This window comes from Oncorhynchus kisutch, linkage group LG14 (genome assembly GCF_002021735.2).
Source record: "Oncorhynchus kisutch isolate 150728-3 linkage group LG14, Okis_V2, whole genome shotgun sequence".
Taxonomy (NCBI): domain Eukaryota; kingdom Metazoa; phylum Chordata; class Actinopteri; order Salmoniformes; family Salmonidae; genus Oncorhynchus; species Oncorhynchus kisutch.
This window is the reverse complement of record NC_034187.2, coordinates 64,872,813-64,889,666: the sequence shown is the minus strand read 5'-3', so window position 1 is coordinate 64,889,666 and position 16,854 is coordinate 64,872,813. Positions and strand designations below refer to the sequence as shown.

At 42.2% G+C, this 16,854-nt stretch overlaps 1 protein-coding gene across 2 annotated transcripts in view; it reads right to left on the bottom strand.

Moving 5' to 3' along the window:
• LOC109887187 (retinoic acid receptor beta) overlaps window positions 1-16,854 on the bottom strand; it is a 156,332-nt gene that overhangs the window by 94,344 nt on the left and 45,134 nt on the right. Inside the window, exon 1 of one of the 2 annotated variants that reach the window (XM_031788754.1) lies at window positions 12,939-14,047. The exons of the other annotated variant lie outside the window; for it this stretch is intronic. Coding sequence (XP_031644614.1) covers window positions 12,939-13,095 — 157 coding nt within the window. The 5' untranslated portion in view covers window positions 13,096-14,047. Of the gene's footprint in view, window positions 1-12,938; window positions 14,048-16,854 lie in introns of those variants that run through there. 2 annotated transcript variants of the gene reach the window in all.

Genomic DNA, 16,854 nt, shown 5'->3' with positions numbered 1-16,854 from the left:
ATGGAGATGGGTAGAGAGAGTGAAAGACAGACGCATTTCCCGAGTTCCTGGGGTTAGCCTGTTGTGTGTTTGGGCTATACTAAGAGGAAGCTGTGATGATCTACCCGTGAAGAGGTGGAGAGACAGGCACTGGACAGTATGGGAAGAATTAGGGGATGTACTACACCTAAACGTTGACCTGAGTATATACAGTTGAGGGCACTGATAACAATTTTTTTCTAAAACCCAAACTATCGCTAGTAGACACTAGAGTGCCGTGTTGCACGAGGAAACTGTCCTACCAATACACAGTACGGCCTAAGTTACTAGAGCCACACATGGACATCCAGTTCCCTCCACAACCCCACCTCTCCCCTGGCAGTTTATTCAAGCTGGAAGTGTTTTTCTCCCCCTCTTCCTCTGGGTTTTCTGCAGGAACACGTAGCTCACACAAACAACTCACATACACCAAGCGGGTGGAGAAAGAGAGTCAATAGGAAACAGTCGAAGTTCACCCAAAGTACACCAAATTAGAAGCAGCTTTGCGGTGGGAGGGAGACATAGCAGCACTGGCTGTAGGGCTGTAGTACACATTTAATTCAGAAGGTTATCTATAATCCCTTCTTTAACCTCTCTGGGATATGTGGGACGATAGCATCCCACCTTGCCAACAGCCAGTGAGAGTGCATTGTGCCAAATTCAAAACAACAAAAATCTCATAATTAAAATTCCTCAAGCATACAAGTATTTTACACCATTTTAAAGATACAAATCTCATCAATCCAGCCACAGTGTCTGATTTCAAAAAGGCTTTACAGCGAAAGCACCACAAACGATTATGTTAGGTCACCACCAAGTCACAGAAAAACACAGCCATTTTTCCAGCCAAAGAGAGGAGTCACAAAAAGCACAAATAGAGATCAAATGAATCACTAACCTTTGATGCTCTTCATCAGATGACACTGATGACACTGACTTAATGTTACACAATACATGTATGTTTTGTTCGCTAAAGTGCATATTTATATAAAAAAATCTCCTTTTACATTGGCGCGTTACGTTCAGTAGTTCTAAAACATGCGGTGATTGTGCAGAGAGCCACATCAATTTACAGAAATACCCATAATAAATGTTGATGAAAAGACAAGTGTTATACATGGAATTAGAGATATACTTCTCCTTAATGCAACCGCTGTCAGATTTTTTAAAAACGTTACGGAAAAAGCAAACCATGCAATAATCTGAGTACAGCGTTCAGACAACAAAGCAGCCAAAAAGATATCCGCCATATTGTGTAGTCAACATTAGACAGAAATAGCATTATAAATATGCACTTACGTTTGATGATCTTCATCAGAATGCACTCCCAGGAATCCCAGTTCCACGATAAAGTTCATCATTTATGTCCAAATAGTTTCTTTTGTTAGGGCGTTTGGTAAACAAATCCAAACCCGCGTTCAGGTCCAGCCGAACGTCGGACGAAAAGTTCAAAAAGTTATATTACAGGTCGTAGAAACTTGTCAAACTAAGTATAGAATCAATCTCCAATCTTCCAACCGGAGAATTACATTGTCTGTAGAAAAGCAATGGAACGAGAGCTAACTCTCTCGTGACCGCACGTCACTAGCCTGTGGCACTCTGCCAGACACCTGGCTCATTCCCCTCTTATTTGGCCACACTTCACAGTAGAATCCTCAAACAAAGTTCTAAAGACTGTTGACATCTAGTGGAAGCCTTGGGAAGTGCAGTATGACCCCATTTACACTGTATATTGGAATGGCAAAGAGTTGAAAAACTACAAACCTCAGATTTACCACTTCCTGGTTGGATTTTCTCAGGTTTTCGCCTGCCATATGAGTTCTGTTATACTCACAGACATCATTCAAACAGTTTTAGAAACTTCAGAGTGTTTTCTATCCAATACTACTAATAATATGCATATATTAGCATCTGGGACAGAGTAGCAGGTAGTTTACTCTGGGCACCTTATTCATCTAAGCTACTCAATACTTCCCCCCTGTCACCAATAAGTTAAACACTGACTGGAAGAGAAGATAGAAACTATAAAAAATATGTATGCCTTGTGAGGAAAAAGTAATTTTTGATTAGGAGAGAGAACGGTGGAAACAGACGGCAGACTGACACTGGTCATGGGGTGCTGACATGTGGGGGATGCTGAAAATTCACAGGGAAACGGTCTGTCTAGTCAGATTTCAGGACGGCACACATCAAGTGCAAAGTGTCTCCCTGTAGAGGGAACCAATCAAACTGCATCTAAAAGAGCCACTGAAACTGAATGGTGCCGACAGACATGGCAGATCTGCATTTAGCTCCTAAGCAACTTTGTAGTATTTTTTGTGTTATTACATACAGCCGGAAATAACTTTTGGATATCAGAGCGGTGGTAACTCACCAGCATTACGACCAGGAATATGACTTTCCTGAATTTGATCCTTTCTTCACACTCTCCAGGGCAATTGAACTTATCCCAGAGGCTGCTACAAGACGTCACCGGCGGAGAAGAGGTATTCGGAGTGGACTTCTAGTCCAACTCAGGAGGCGTGCACATCATCCACCGCTTCCGAGTATATTACTCGCTAATGTTCAGTCTCTGGACAATAAAGTAGACGAGCTCAGGGTGAGGATCTCCTTTGAGAGACTTCAGGGACTGTAACATACTCTGTTTCACAGAATCACTGTTCCATTCCATACACTGTCCCATTCCATACAACCAGTTGGGTTCTCAGTACATCGCGCAGACATGAATAAAGAACTCTCCGGGAAGAAGAAAGGCAGTGGTGTATGTTTCATGATTAACTACTCATGGTGTGATTGTGATAACATACAGAACTCAAGTCCTTTTGTTCACCTGACCTAGAATACCTCATAATCAAATGCCAACCCTATTACCTCCTAAGAGAATTCTCTTCGGTTAGTCACAGCCGTGTATATTCCCCCTCAAGCCGATACCACGACGGCCCTCAAAGAATGACTTTGGACCTCATGCAAACTGGAAACCACATATCCTGAGGCCGCATTTATTGTAGCTGGGAATTTTAACAAAGCAAATTTGAGGAAAACGCTACAGAAGTTCTGTCAACACATTGACTGTAGTACTCGCTCTGGTAAAACTCTCAACCACTGCAACTCCCAAATCCATGCTTCAAGATTGTTTTAATCACGTGGACTGGGATATGTTCCGGGTATCTTCTGAGAATAACATTGATGTATACACGGAAGCGGTGACTGAGTTCATCAGGAAGTGTATAGGGGAACCAGAAACCGTGGATAGATGGCAGCATTCGAAAAAACTGAAAACACAAACCACCGCATTTAACCACTGCAAGGTGACTGGGAATATGGTTGAATACAAACAGTGTAGTTATTCCCTCTGTAATGCAATCAAACAGGCAATACGTTAGTACAGAGACAACGTGGAGTCACAATTCAACGGCTCAGACACGAGACGTATGTGGCAGGGTCTACAGACAATCACGGATTACAAAGGGAAAACTAGCCACATCACGGACACCGCCGTCTTGCTCGCGGACAAGCTAAACACCATCGCCCGCTTTGAGGATAACACAGTGCCACCAACGCGGCCCGCTCCCAAGGACTGTGGCTCTCATTCTCTGTGGCCGACATGAGAAAGAAATTTACGCGTTAACCTTCGCAAAGCTGCCGGCCCCTCCGGCATCCATAGCCGCATCCTCTGAGCATGCGCAGACCAGTTGGCTTGAGTGTTTACGGACATATTCAGCCTCTCCCTATCCCAGTCTGCTGTCCCCACTTGCTTCAATATGTCCACCATTGTTCCTGTACCCAAGAAAGCAAAGGTAACTGAACTAAAGGACTATCGCCTCGTAGCACTCACTTCTGTCATCATGAAGTGCTTTGAGAGACGAGTTAAGGATCATATCACCTCCACCTTAGCTGCCACCCTAGACCCACTTCAATTTGCTTACCGCCCCAATAGATCCACAGACGATGCAATCGTCATGACACTGACCTATCCCATCTGGACAAGAGAAATACCTACGTAAGAATGCTGTTCATTGACTATAGCTCAGCATTCAACACCATAGTACCCTCCAAGTTCATCATTAAGCTTGGGGCCCTGGGTCTGAACCCTGCCCTATGCAACTGGGTCCTGGACTTCCTGACGGGCCACATCAACTTCCCTGATCCTCACCACATGGGTCCCACAAGGGTGTGTGCTCAGCCCCCTCCTGTACTCCCTGTTCACCCATGACTGTGTGGCCACATACGCCTCCAACTCGATCATCAAGTTTGCAGACGACACAACAATAGTAGGCCTGATTACCAACAATGACGAGACAGCCTAAAGGGAGGAGGTGAGGGCCCTGGGCGAGTGGTGGCAGGAAAATAACCACTCCCTCAACGTCAACAAAACAAATGAGCTGAATGTGGACTTCAGGAAACAGCAAAGGGAGCACGCCCCTATCCACATCGACGGGACCGCAGTAGAGAAGGTAGAAAGCTTCAAGTTCCTTGGTGTACACATCACTGGCAATCTGAAATGGTCCACCCACACAGACAGCGTGGCAACCTCTGGAAGCTGAAGAAATTTGGCTTGGCCCCTAAGACCCTGACAAACCTTTACAGATGCACAATTGAGAGCATCCTGTTGGGCTATATCATCACCTTGTATGGCAACTGCACTGCAGAGGATGGTGCAGTCTGCCCAACACATCAGCATGAGCACACTGCCTGCCTGCCTCCAAGACACCTACACCACCCGATGTCACAGGAATGCCAAAAAGATCATCAAGGACATCAACCACCCGAACCACGGCCTGTTCACCCCACTATCATCCAGAAGGCAAGGTCAGTACAGGAATATCAAAGCTGGGACCGAGAGACAGCTTCTATCTCATAGCCATCAGACTGTTAAATAGTCATCACTAGCCGGCTACCACCCGGTTACTCAACCCTGCACCTTAGAGGCTGCTGCCCTATATACATAGACATGGATTCACTGGCCACTTGAATAATGGAACACTAGTCACTTTAATAATGTTTACATACTTTTCTCATTTTATATGTATATACTGTATTCTATTCTACTGTATTTTAGTCAATGCCACTCTGACATTGCTCGTCCTAATATTTATGTATTTCTTAATTCCATTCTTGTACTTTTAGGTTTGTGTGAATTATTAGATATTACTGCACTGTGGGAGCTAGGAACACAAGCATTTCGCTACACCTGCAATAACATCTGCTAAATATGTGTATGTGACCAATAAAATTTGATTTAATTTCATTTGAAGGCCAACAGCTCTTAAATGGGACTAGATAGAGGTGTCAGGGTTTGGCACTGGACCTTGGTTTGAACCACTGAAGGGCACCATGTTTGGATCAGATGTTCATGTCCTGTGACTGTGGCTAACCTCCAAGCCACCCTCTCTGCCTTGACCTTTGGGCGCCCACGCCACACGTCAGCTCTGGGGATGTAGGAACACACACACACTCTGGAGTTGTTAGAACATGTCAAGATGTCTGATTTTGTTGCAAGTTATACTTTGGAACCTTAGCAGTAAAGGAGACCTGCATTAGACAGGCTACTAATCTCTGAGATAGAGACAACCCAGCAAACAGAGGACATTCCCAGAACATTAGCTAAGATTCACATTAAGTTATTTTAAACGAATGAAACATTTGGAAAACCTTAAAAGAACAGAAAAATGTGTTCTGATAACATTCTTGCAACATCAGGCAAATGTTTTATACAATCATTGTTTAATCATCAGCACGACTGGCCAGTTTTTGTGTTATGAGAACATTTGCCGCAACCTGACAAATGTTCTGAGAACTTTCACAGAAACAAATTTGGTTTGCTGGGAAGTTCCTCAAAAGAAGTCTGGAAACCCATTCAGTCTAATGGTTCAGTGGATCTACAGCAAAAATAGAAAAATGCATTTCCTGCTAATTGTTTCATTTTTAGCAGTAATATAAAAGTGAGTCACCATCCATCATGTCAGAGTGACATCTGACAAATGTAAGAGTGAAATCAGATAAAAGCACTCTTCCTTTTTCCAATGTAGTCCGTTGCTTCTCTCAATGGGAATTTCTTCCTCGGGTGGGTAAGTGAACTGCATCCAAGATGTCCGACCATTGTCTTCAATGTAATCTACTCACATTGGCCGATTCATGGACGTCTATATCTGGGTTGCATATGATTTACACGGCCCAACTTCACATACGCATTAGCGCGAGCAACTAAAAACATGGCAAACCTTGGATGAATATAAAATGCTAATATTGTCAGCTGTGAGTGATGGGGGGGAATCGGCCTCAGCAACAATTATATGAAAAATTCAGTGGATCTTTTGTGCACAAAGATGATGACTAAAGTGTCTTATTAGACATTTTCAAATTTGACTTATCTATGGAAATTGTCTTTCTGGGCCAGATGTCAGTTAAACTGCAGTACCGAAGCATGATTGTAGCAGTCGAAACCGTGCCTCCAGATCAGAACCCTGGCCTCTTAGGTGGTATAGCCTGGTCCCAGATCTGTTTGTGGTGTATAGCCAAATCCTATGGTCATTGTCATTGCCAAACAGAGAGAATGGCCTGACAGATCTGGGACCAGCGGGCAGTAGTGTGGTGTGGTGTTCCAGCACCAGCATCGTTTCAAAGTTGTTACCCTGTCACATAGGGTTGTCCTGTGTGACAGGACAACCTGTTAGTTGTCCTGTCACATACCTGCAAAATCAGCTTGGTGTGAAAGCTGTGATCTTTCATGGTCTTTCATGTCCCTATCTGAATCACATTAAGCCTTAAAGAGAAGAACAGGGACAGGACCTAATTAACATATCATGCTGTTATCTCAAGTATGGTCTGTCTGTCTGCTCATTGTTTACAACAAAGGGAGAACTTGGCATTGGACATTGTTGTTCAGCTACAAGGATGTAACTGCAGAGAAAACATGAGACTGTTGATACATGTGTATGGGAGCACACACGTGTACACACACACACACAAAACACACACTTAAGCATGCAGGCACACACAAAAACACGTGCATGTGTACACACACGTGAACCCACCCACCCACACACACAAACACACACACACACACTTTATTAACTATTATGCCTGCCCATGTCATACATAATCCATGCAATACAAATCAGTATTACCTACTTCACTAGTAGAATAAGATGACAAAGGGATGAGTCAACTAACCTCAGAAATATCTGAACAAGTCATTGTTGGCTAGCGCTTAGACCCTTTAAGTGAACGTGTGAATCATTTCAATGTTGGTATTCAAGTCTCGAAAGGCCTTGGGATTACAGCTTCCAATGCCATATGGACTACAGACAAAGAGAAACCATTCATACTGTATTGTCATGTAGTGTTATACCCGTATGACTATCACTCCTGTCAAAGGATTCAATACATAAAATATTATCAAGTTTTTCAAAGATTATCCTTATATTGTAACTGAGTTTATTTTTTTATTTTCTTGCATTCACCAATAACCTTGAATTCTATAAGCCTATACATAATAGTACCTATGGTAACTAATATACTGTACATTACTGTCCTGATATCCATTCTATAATGGAAAACAAATAAACACAAAGAACAATGTCCATCATATAAAACTAAGTTATGAATTTAGAAAATATTTCTGTTTTAGCGCATGCATCAAACTTCATAATATCATCACACACACACACAAACACCTTCTCATTGTATCCTTCGTACAACCATTTGTTTTCCTGCTCATTCTAAAAAAAGAGGGCTTATGTGTGTGTATGTGAGTGTGTGTGCTTGTGCATGCCTGTGTGTGTTATTAGAGCGCAGCTCATAGTGAATAGATCTAATTGACACCCTTGGGGCTTCCATTGCACTGAATAAATTAATTAATAAAAAACTCAGTTTCAATGACCTCTCTGGGAAGCTCTTTAAATTAAAGTCCAATTTAAACTGGTCCTTATTTAAACATGAAAGGGGGCAGAGCGTTGCAAGACGAGTGCAATGCCACAAGGCTAATGTGAATGTAGTCTATGCATATGAAATAGTGGGGGGAAAGAAAGATTGCCCAATCGGTTCAACCTTGTTTTGCTACATTGCCTTGGTGATGAATACAAGCAAATCTGTTATCAGAATAATTTGCAACACACACACACACATACATACACACGTGCACACACACACACACACCCTCTGTGCATGAATGGAAAATGGTTTTCTAATTGCATTGAAAATGCTAATCAAAGGCACCTTGTGTGTGGTGATTAATGAACATGATGAGTTACTTATACTTTAATGTTCAAGATGATTTAATTACGTAGAACACACACACATGCACACACCCACATACACAAGCACGCACACACACAATGAACACACAGTGGTGTACTGAAATGACGAGAAATGATGACATTTTCTATTAGTGATCACACCACAGTGACACGATAATAGAGTCTTATCAATCATGAACGGAACACTGCACTAGCTACTACACCTGGAACTATTATAAATCTATGGAATACAGTTATTGCATTCCCTCTATTCTCTCATGTAAGGCATTCACACAAAGGCAAACACACCCACACACATACCTTTCTTATACATAGGATACACACAGTATGCACACATAGCAGCTCAGCTAAACCATCAATTAAGATGACCAAATTTAGGTAGAAACTAGGATTTACGTGGGATTAAATCTGTTTTGCCAGATAAACTAATTTGCTATAATTTATGGGGCATACAAATGCAAAATATAAACAAATCTAATTAAACAAATAAACAGAGGCTATTCATGTAAAACCAATGTAGCCTACTGTAGGAGCGCAGTGAAATGGGGTGAGTAGGGGGTGAATAGTAGCCACCTTCTCCACTTTCGCTGTTACTGATAAGGGCCACTTCAACTGTGATTTGTGCCTGTAGAGCAAACACGTCCTGGGAAGTGTAGTGACGTGACTGACAGTACAGCAGTGCTTAACATTATCTGCTCTCCAGTCATCATACTATCATAATAAATCAAGTGGGGGGGGGGGCTTAAACAAACACCTTCTCAAGAAGAGGAGTGGAGGGGCCTCAGGCAAACACACACAGATAAGGCAAGTATTCCATAAGCTAAGGTTATTATCGGACTGCAAACCACTGACTTCTTCTCATCAGTGTGTGATAGGACAGACAGACTAGCCTACTTCTCTGAGTGAGTGAGTAAAAAAAAACATGTTAAGCAATGTTCTGCGTATGGAGTGTGTAAAGAGAGTGAGTGAATGTGTGCCATCATTCTTGTCAGAAAAAAAGGGGCTGTCTCATAGACAGCATTCAGAAAGTATTCAGACCCCTTTACTTTTTCCACTTTAATTTTTTTATTTTTTATGTTACAGCCTTATTCTAAAATGGATTAAACTGTTTTTTCCCCCCTCATCAATCTACGCACAATTCCCCATAATGACGAAGCAAAAACAGATTTTTAGAATTGTTTGCATATTTATATCAAATTAAAAACTGAAATATCACATTTACATAAGTATTCAGACCCTGTACTCAGCACTTTGTTGAAGCACCTTTGCAGCGATTACAGCCTCAAGACTTCTTGGATATGACGCTACAAGCTTGGCACACCTGTATTTAGGGAGTTTCTCCCATTCTTCTCTGCAGATCCTCTCAAGCTCTTTCAGGTTGGATGGGGAGCATCGCTGTACAGATATTTTCAGGTCTCTCCAGAGATGTTAGATCGGGTTCATGTCCGGGCTCTGGCTGGGCCACTCAAGGACATTCAGAGACTTGTCCTGATGCCAGTCCTGTGTTGTCTTGGCTATGTGCTTAGGGTCATTGTCCTGTTGGAATGTGAACATTTGCCCCAGTCTGAGGTCCTGAGCGCTCTGGAGCAAATTTTCATTTAGGATCTCTCTGTACTTGAAGCAGAATTTCATCCAAACTTACCCTAGTAAAACTGACTATCCTACCGATCCTCGACTTCGGAGATGTCATCTACAAAATAGCTTCCAATACTATACTCAGCAAACTGGATGCAGTTTATCACAGTGCCATCCGTTTTGTTACTAAAACACCTTATACCACCCACCACTGCGACCTGTATACTCTAGTCGGCTTGCCCTCGATACATATTCGTCGCCAGACCCACTGGCTCCAGGACATCTACAAGTCCATGCTAGGTAAAGCTCCGCCTTATCTCAGTTCACTGGTCACGATGGAAACACCCACCCGTAGCACGCGCTCCAGCAGGTGTATCTCACTGATCATCCCTAAAGCCAACACCTCATTTGGCCGCCTTTCCTTCCAGTTCTCTGCTGCCTGTGACTGGAACGAATTGCAAAAATCACTGAAGTTGGAGACTTTTATCTCCCTCACCAACTTGCTATCTGAGCAGCTAACCGATCGCTGCAGCTGTACATAGTCCATCGGTAAATAGCCCACCCAATTTACCTACCTCATCCCCATACTGTTTTTATTTGTTTACTTTTCTGCTCTTTTGCACACCAGTATCTCTATCTGCACATGACCATCTGATAATTTATCACGCCAGTGTTAATCTGCAAAATTGTAATTATTCGCCTACCTCCTCATGCCTTTTGAACACAATGTATATAGACTCTATTTTCTACTGTGTTATTGACTTGTTTATTGTTTACTCCATGTGTAACTCTGTGTTGTTGTCTGTTCACGCTGCTATGCTTTATCTTGGCCAGGTCGCAGTTGTAAATGAGAACTTGTTCTCAACTAGCCTACCTGGTTAAATAAAAGTGAAATATATATATATTTTTTAAATCAAGGATCTCTCTGTAGTTTTCTCCGTTCATCCTTCCGTCAATCCTGACTAGTCTCCCAGTCCCTGCTGATGAAAAACATCCCCACAGCATGATGCTGCCTCCAGAAGTGACGCTTGGCATGCAGGCCAAATATTTAAATATTGGTTACATCAGACCAGAGAATCTTGTTTCTCATGTTCTGAGAGTCCTTTAGGTGCCTTTTGGCAAACTCCAAGCGGGCTGCCATGTGCCTTTTACTGAGGAGTGACTTCCGTCTGGCCACTGTACCATGAATGCCTGATTGATGGAGTGCTGCAGAGATGGTTGTCCTTCTGGAAGTTTCTCCCATCTCCATAGTGAACCTCTGGAGCACTGTCAGAGTTTCCATTGGGTTCTTGGTCACCTCCCTGACCAAGGCCCTTCTCCCCCGATTGCTCAGTTTGGCTGGGCGGCCAGCTCTAGGAAGAGTCTTGGTGGTTCCAATCTTCTTCCATTTAAGAAAAATTGAGGATACTGTGTTCTTGGGGACCTTCAATGCTGCAGACAATTTTTGCTACCCTTCCGCAGATCTGTGCCTCAACACAATCCAGTTCAACGGACAATTAATTCAACCTTAGGGATTGGTTTTTGCTCTGACATGCACTGGCAACTGTGAGACCTTATATAGACAGGTGTGTACCTTTCCAAATCATGCCCAATCAATTGAATTTAACACATATCTAAACACCTGTTTTCACTTTGTCATATTGGGGTATTATGTTTGGATTGAAAAAGAGAAAAAAAGTATTTTAATCCATGTTAGAATAAAGCTGCAACGTAACCAAATGTGGAAAAAGTCAAGGGGTCTAAATACATTCCCAATGCACTGTAAAACAGGTCTGTCTATAGCCTTGGAGCAAGCCGTTCAAAATGAACCTTGTTGAAAAGTTGGAGAGAGAATACAACCCATATTTATGTTTATTTATTTTCCCTTTTGTACTTTAACTATTTTAACATCGTTACAAACACTGTACAAAGCCATAATATGACATTTGAAATGTCTCTATTCCTTTGAAACATTACTGATTGTAATGTTTACTGTTCATTTTTAATTTCACTTTATCTACTATCTATTTCACTTGCTTTGGCAATGTAAACATTTAATGTAAACATATGTTTCCCATGCCAATAAATCTCTGAATTGAATTGAGAGAGTGAGAGAGTGGGAGAGAGAGAGAGACTTGCGAGCTTCTCAATGCTCTACGTCCTGGGGTTATAGCCGCCCCCTGTCATCTCTCTTTTTCTGGGAGGGAGGGAAGTGTCAAGGCACAGCCTGCCCGTGTTTACTCTGTGCATTCCTCCGCCCAGTGTAGGAACCAGGAGATCACATACTGCTTGCATCCCAAATGGCACCCTATTCCCTATAGTGTGCAGTACTTTTAACCAGGGCCCTATAGGGCTCTGGTTTAAAAGTATTGCACAATGTAGGGAATAGGGTGCTATTTGAGATGCAGCTACTGAACATACATCAGCCTGCTGTAGAGAGCTGTTTCCACCTCCAGAATTTACGACCCAAGTGTGTACAGATGAAATATGACATGGCTAGGACTAGGAGGAACGCTTCGAACACAGGGCCATGTCACAGTGACAGGACAAAAAAAGTGTGAGTTGTTACAAATTAAGTCAATGGCTGCTCTACAAGTCATTTGAGATATAAGAACGATTTATGTTTTAAAGAATGATGGACAATAAAGTATCTATTCTATTCTGTTCTATTTTTGCTTGTATTTAATTCTCGAATAAGTTATCTAACTAGTTACTTAACACTCAGACAGGTATGCCCTACAACACTGTTTATGGCACATTAGGGTGATTTAAGGGGCAATGATGGGGGTCACAAGTGTGTGTGTGTGTGTGTGTGTGTGTGTGTGTGTGTGTGTGTGTGTGTGTGTGTGTGTGTGTGTGTGTGTGTGTGCTGGGCATATTCAATGTGTGGTCATTAAACGCATCAGAAGAGAGGAAATGAGAAGACAGGAAACACTGTGAGGAGGGGTGCATGGACACAATATAAAGAGATGATCAAAGAGATTAAGTGGACAAGCCACGCACATCATGGTTATTATAATTTCATTATGTCATTATTATGATAGGGTACTGTTATGAAGCTACTAGGCTGTAGACACGTGAAATGAAAGGGAAAAAAAGTGAACCTACAATGTGCGCTCCGGCGGTGTTGCCAGTCTCTCTGAGCGAGCCCGCCGAAGCACGCTTTCAGTGCCTTCTCTTGTAGCATGCACGAAGAGGGACTCGAAGTGTAGAAATCCAACATTTGTCCCGGGCTCACCGCTAGCAAATCCATGCAATCAAACATGATTTCCCTTAGTCGCAAAAGTCTGCCTGTTATTGTATCCCTTTAAATATAATTTAGGTGTGGATAATAATCGCGAACATAAGTGCACACAACTCCATCAAAGTCTGCCCCTTTATGGCACGTAAAATATTGGTCTTCTTCCCAGACTATGTCATGAATTATGACAGACAACACCGCTAAAAGCTTGTAATTGACCCGAATGATGATTTGCCATTTTCCTCTGGTGTCCGGTTGTTGAGACGAAAAGGTGTCAGACAGTCAGTCACCTCCGTAACGTTCCAACGTGTGTCAAACAGTCAGTCACCTCCGTAACGTTCCAACGTGTGTCGGCCAGTCAGTCACCTCCGTAACGTTCCAACGTGTTTCGGCCAGTCAGTCACCTCCGTAACGTTCCAACGTGTGTCAGCCAGTCAGTCACCTCCGTAACGTTCCAACGTGTGTCAGGCAGTCAGTCACCTCCGTAACGTTCCAACGTGTGTCAGCCAGTCAATCACCTCCGTAACGTTCCAACGTGTGTCAGGCAGTCAGTCACCTCCGTAACGTTCCAACGTGTGTCAGCCAGTCAATCACCTCCGTAACGTTCCAACGTGTGTCAGCCAGTCAGTCACCTCCGTAACGTTCCAACGTGCACAGCTCGGTCCAGTGCGCTTAACAAGCTACTCGCTCGAGCCCACCGTACTGAAAATATGTTCTTATAAATATTACAGATCGCGTTTTAAAACCATATCTCCCCGTTCGGATGACGGATGGGTTATCCTGCCTCCATGCAGCTCATTTCATACTAGTTTGCTCACAGAGAATGAAAGATTGAATTGCCTAATATATGCGAGTGAACTTTCTATGAACCCATCCGAGACTGCTAACCTTCAAATGACCCAGGATTCTCACACACCGTGCAGCGCGAGCCTCACAACCAGCAGCAGCCGCGCGAGCCAGGCTGAAAGAAGAAACGCAGGCAGCTCTAGCTCACCGCGCATAATATTATTTTCCCTCGAATGAACACGATACACGATATTTTCGTGCGATAAAAACACATTTCTAAATTCATGAATCAAAGTAGCTCACTTAGATTTGTTCACGATCTAACCAACCGTGGTAGGGTATTACTGTGTATCACAGCAAAATAATAGGCTACAATATTGTTTAAAAGATTATGTAACAAAACTAAACAATCTGATAAAGACAAATATATAAAGAAAACGCAAAAGGAGTAAATCTTAACATTTCAATACTTTGTCAATTTCAGAGTTTTACAAACACATGTTACATTGTAACTCTGTCAAGTCTCATGCACTTGTTTTGTCAGTAGCCTAGGCTACTTCTGACAGCTGTTGAGCAGCAGTATGTGATCAGAGAAATTCTATATAGTGCAACGACATTATGTAGCCTAGGCTATGAGTTTTGACATGCTTACAGCTTCAAGATGTTTTCTTATTATTTTATGACCAATAGTTATTTGCTTAAAATCTCAGTTGTTGTTTATTCTCACATGTGCATTACTGCAAGTTAAGTTAAATTAGGAAAGTTAAATATGAATCTTTATGACTAGATTCGTTTCTAGGCTACTTAATCTATGCATTATACACACTGTTACAGGCAGGGACATTTTAATATCTCAAAATCCTATAATTAGAGGAAACAAGTTTGTAAGAAAAGTGTTTTAGTATTTGTGAGTGTTTGTGACTTTGTGTTGTGAAGATCCAAAGAAGAAGGTATACTCAAGTATGGAATTTGTGGAATTTATGGAAAATGTGTTTTTCAAAATGACAAATGTGCATTGAAATAACTACCTACAGTTCACAGAAAATATAAGGACATATTGGTCCTTTGTGGTTGGCTGGGGAAGGGGGTGCACCATGAACCTCACCACGACAATCTAAACATCCCATTAACCATCTCTCTAACTCTGCATATGCCACACACACACAGTCTAACCCCTTTAGAAAGACCCAACATAACCCCTGCACATTGACTCGGTACCAGTACCCCCTCATAGCCTAGGCTATATAATAACTTTGCACTATATAGAATTTCTCTGATCACATACTGCTGCTCACGAGCTGTCAGAAGTACATTGCCTCATTACTCGTATATTATTGTGTTACTTTTGATATTTTTTATGTTCGTTTATTTGGTAAACATTTTCTTAACTCTTCTTGAAGTGCACTGTTGGTTAAGGGCTTGTAAGTAAGTATTTCACGGTAAGGTCTACACCTGTTTTTAAAGCCACAATCTGTAATTCATATTTCAGTGATTCTAAATCATTAATATAAATAGCCATGGAACAGCAGTAACCATGACACATAACACCTTTAAGCTGACATCTTTATAAAATGATGATGATTTCCTGCTTGTGCCAGAGTTGCTCAGGATATAATTCATTATCCTGCTATAGGCTACTATTGAGCTGCACTTCCTTGAATGTTGAGGGAGGAAGTGTAGCATGTTATTGAGCCCGTTATACAGTGATAACCTAGTGGGTGGGTGATCCGCTGTGGTAAAATAATAACGTTATACTATTCTATTATATTCAGTTATGTTATGTAGAATACTTGCAGACATTTATTCATCTTTGACCTAACTTTATTAAACAAGCACCATTCGTCAGGGTAGCCGGTTCTCTGGACAGCTGAACGATTAGAGCAGGGACTGTGCATAAAGTAGAGAATCAGAGGCTTTGGACCTTCAGCTGTCAGGAAGAGGGGTTCAGAGAAGTCGGTCACTCCAAAATAATAATTAGCTCATTAGGCATTCCTTCAACTTGGTTAATTGGTTACACCCTAACTTAAAATCTCCAGACCTAAAATTTGCCTGATCATTACAATAAAGTCACACAAAAAAGTAAGTATTTATATTGTAATGTAATTTCAACTACAATATCAGCTGAATTACAACCAGGTTTGGGGTCAATTCATTTTTAAATTGAAACTGAAATTAATTAAATTAATAAATTGACAAATCCTCAGTGACAAATGGGTGAAGTTTATTTCACGTGCTTGACTTGACTAAAATGAAAACTGAAGTGACCCCCAACCCTTCCACAAACCCCAAGGGGAGTTCAGCACTGATTACATGTTATGTATGTTTATAACCCAGATAAGAAACAGTGAAAGTCAACAGCCTGGTTCTGATAATGTGTGCTTATTAACAACAACATCCTAGCTATTGTCTGGGGTGGCCGGTAGCCTAGTGGTTAGAGCGCTGTCTAGCAAATCCCGGAGCTGACAAGGTAAAAATATGTAGTACTGCCCCTGACCAAGGCAGTTAAGCCCCTGTGCCCCAGTAGGCCATCATTGTGAATAAGAAGGTTTTCTTAACTGAATTGCCAGGTTAAGAAAAATTATATTGTCTCACTGAAAGTACTTGCCAAAGTAGCCAAACACTGAAGACTTCAACAGCAAACACTGAGGAAGACTTGACAAGTTCTTGTCATAACCTGTGATTATGTTGCATGGATGGGATGAACATGTTTTCGAGAGAGAGATAGTTTCAGGGAGGCTCAGTGGGTGCTCATCTCTTTTACAGAGGAGGAGAGACTGATCCCCTCGATGCTGATGAATAATGTAGCAGAGCCGAGAGAGTGGAGAGAGCAGAGAGCTGAAAAGGAACCCCTGTCCCCACCACATACAGCCTACACCACCTGCCTCCCGACGGCTCGCCCCACTGTAACTGTATCCCCTCACACACAGACACACACCCCTCCACTACCCCATTAGGAACCCCTGAGCCTCCCCCTGTTACACAACCTGCACCCCCCCC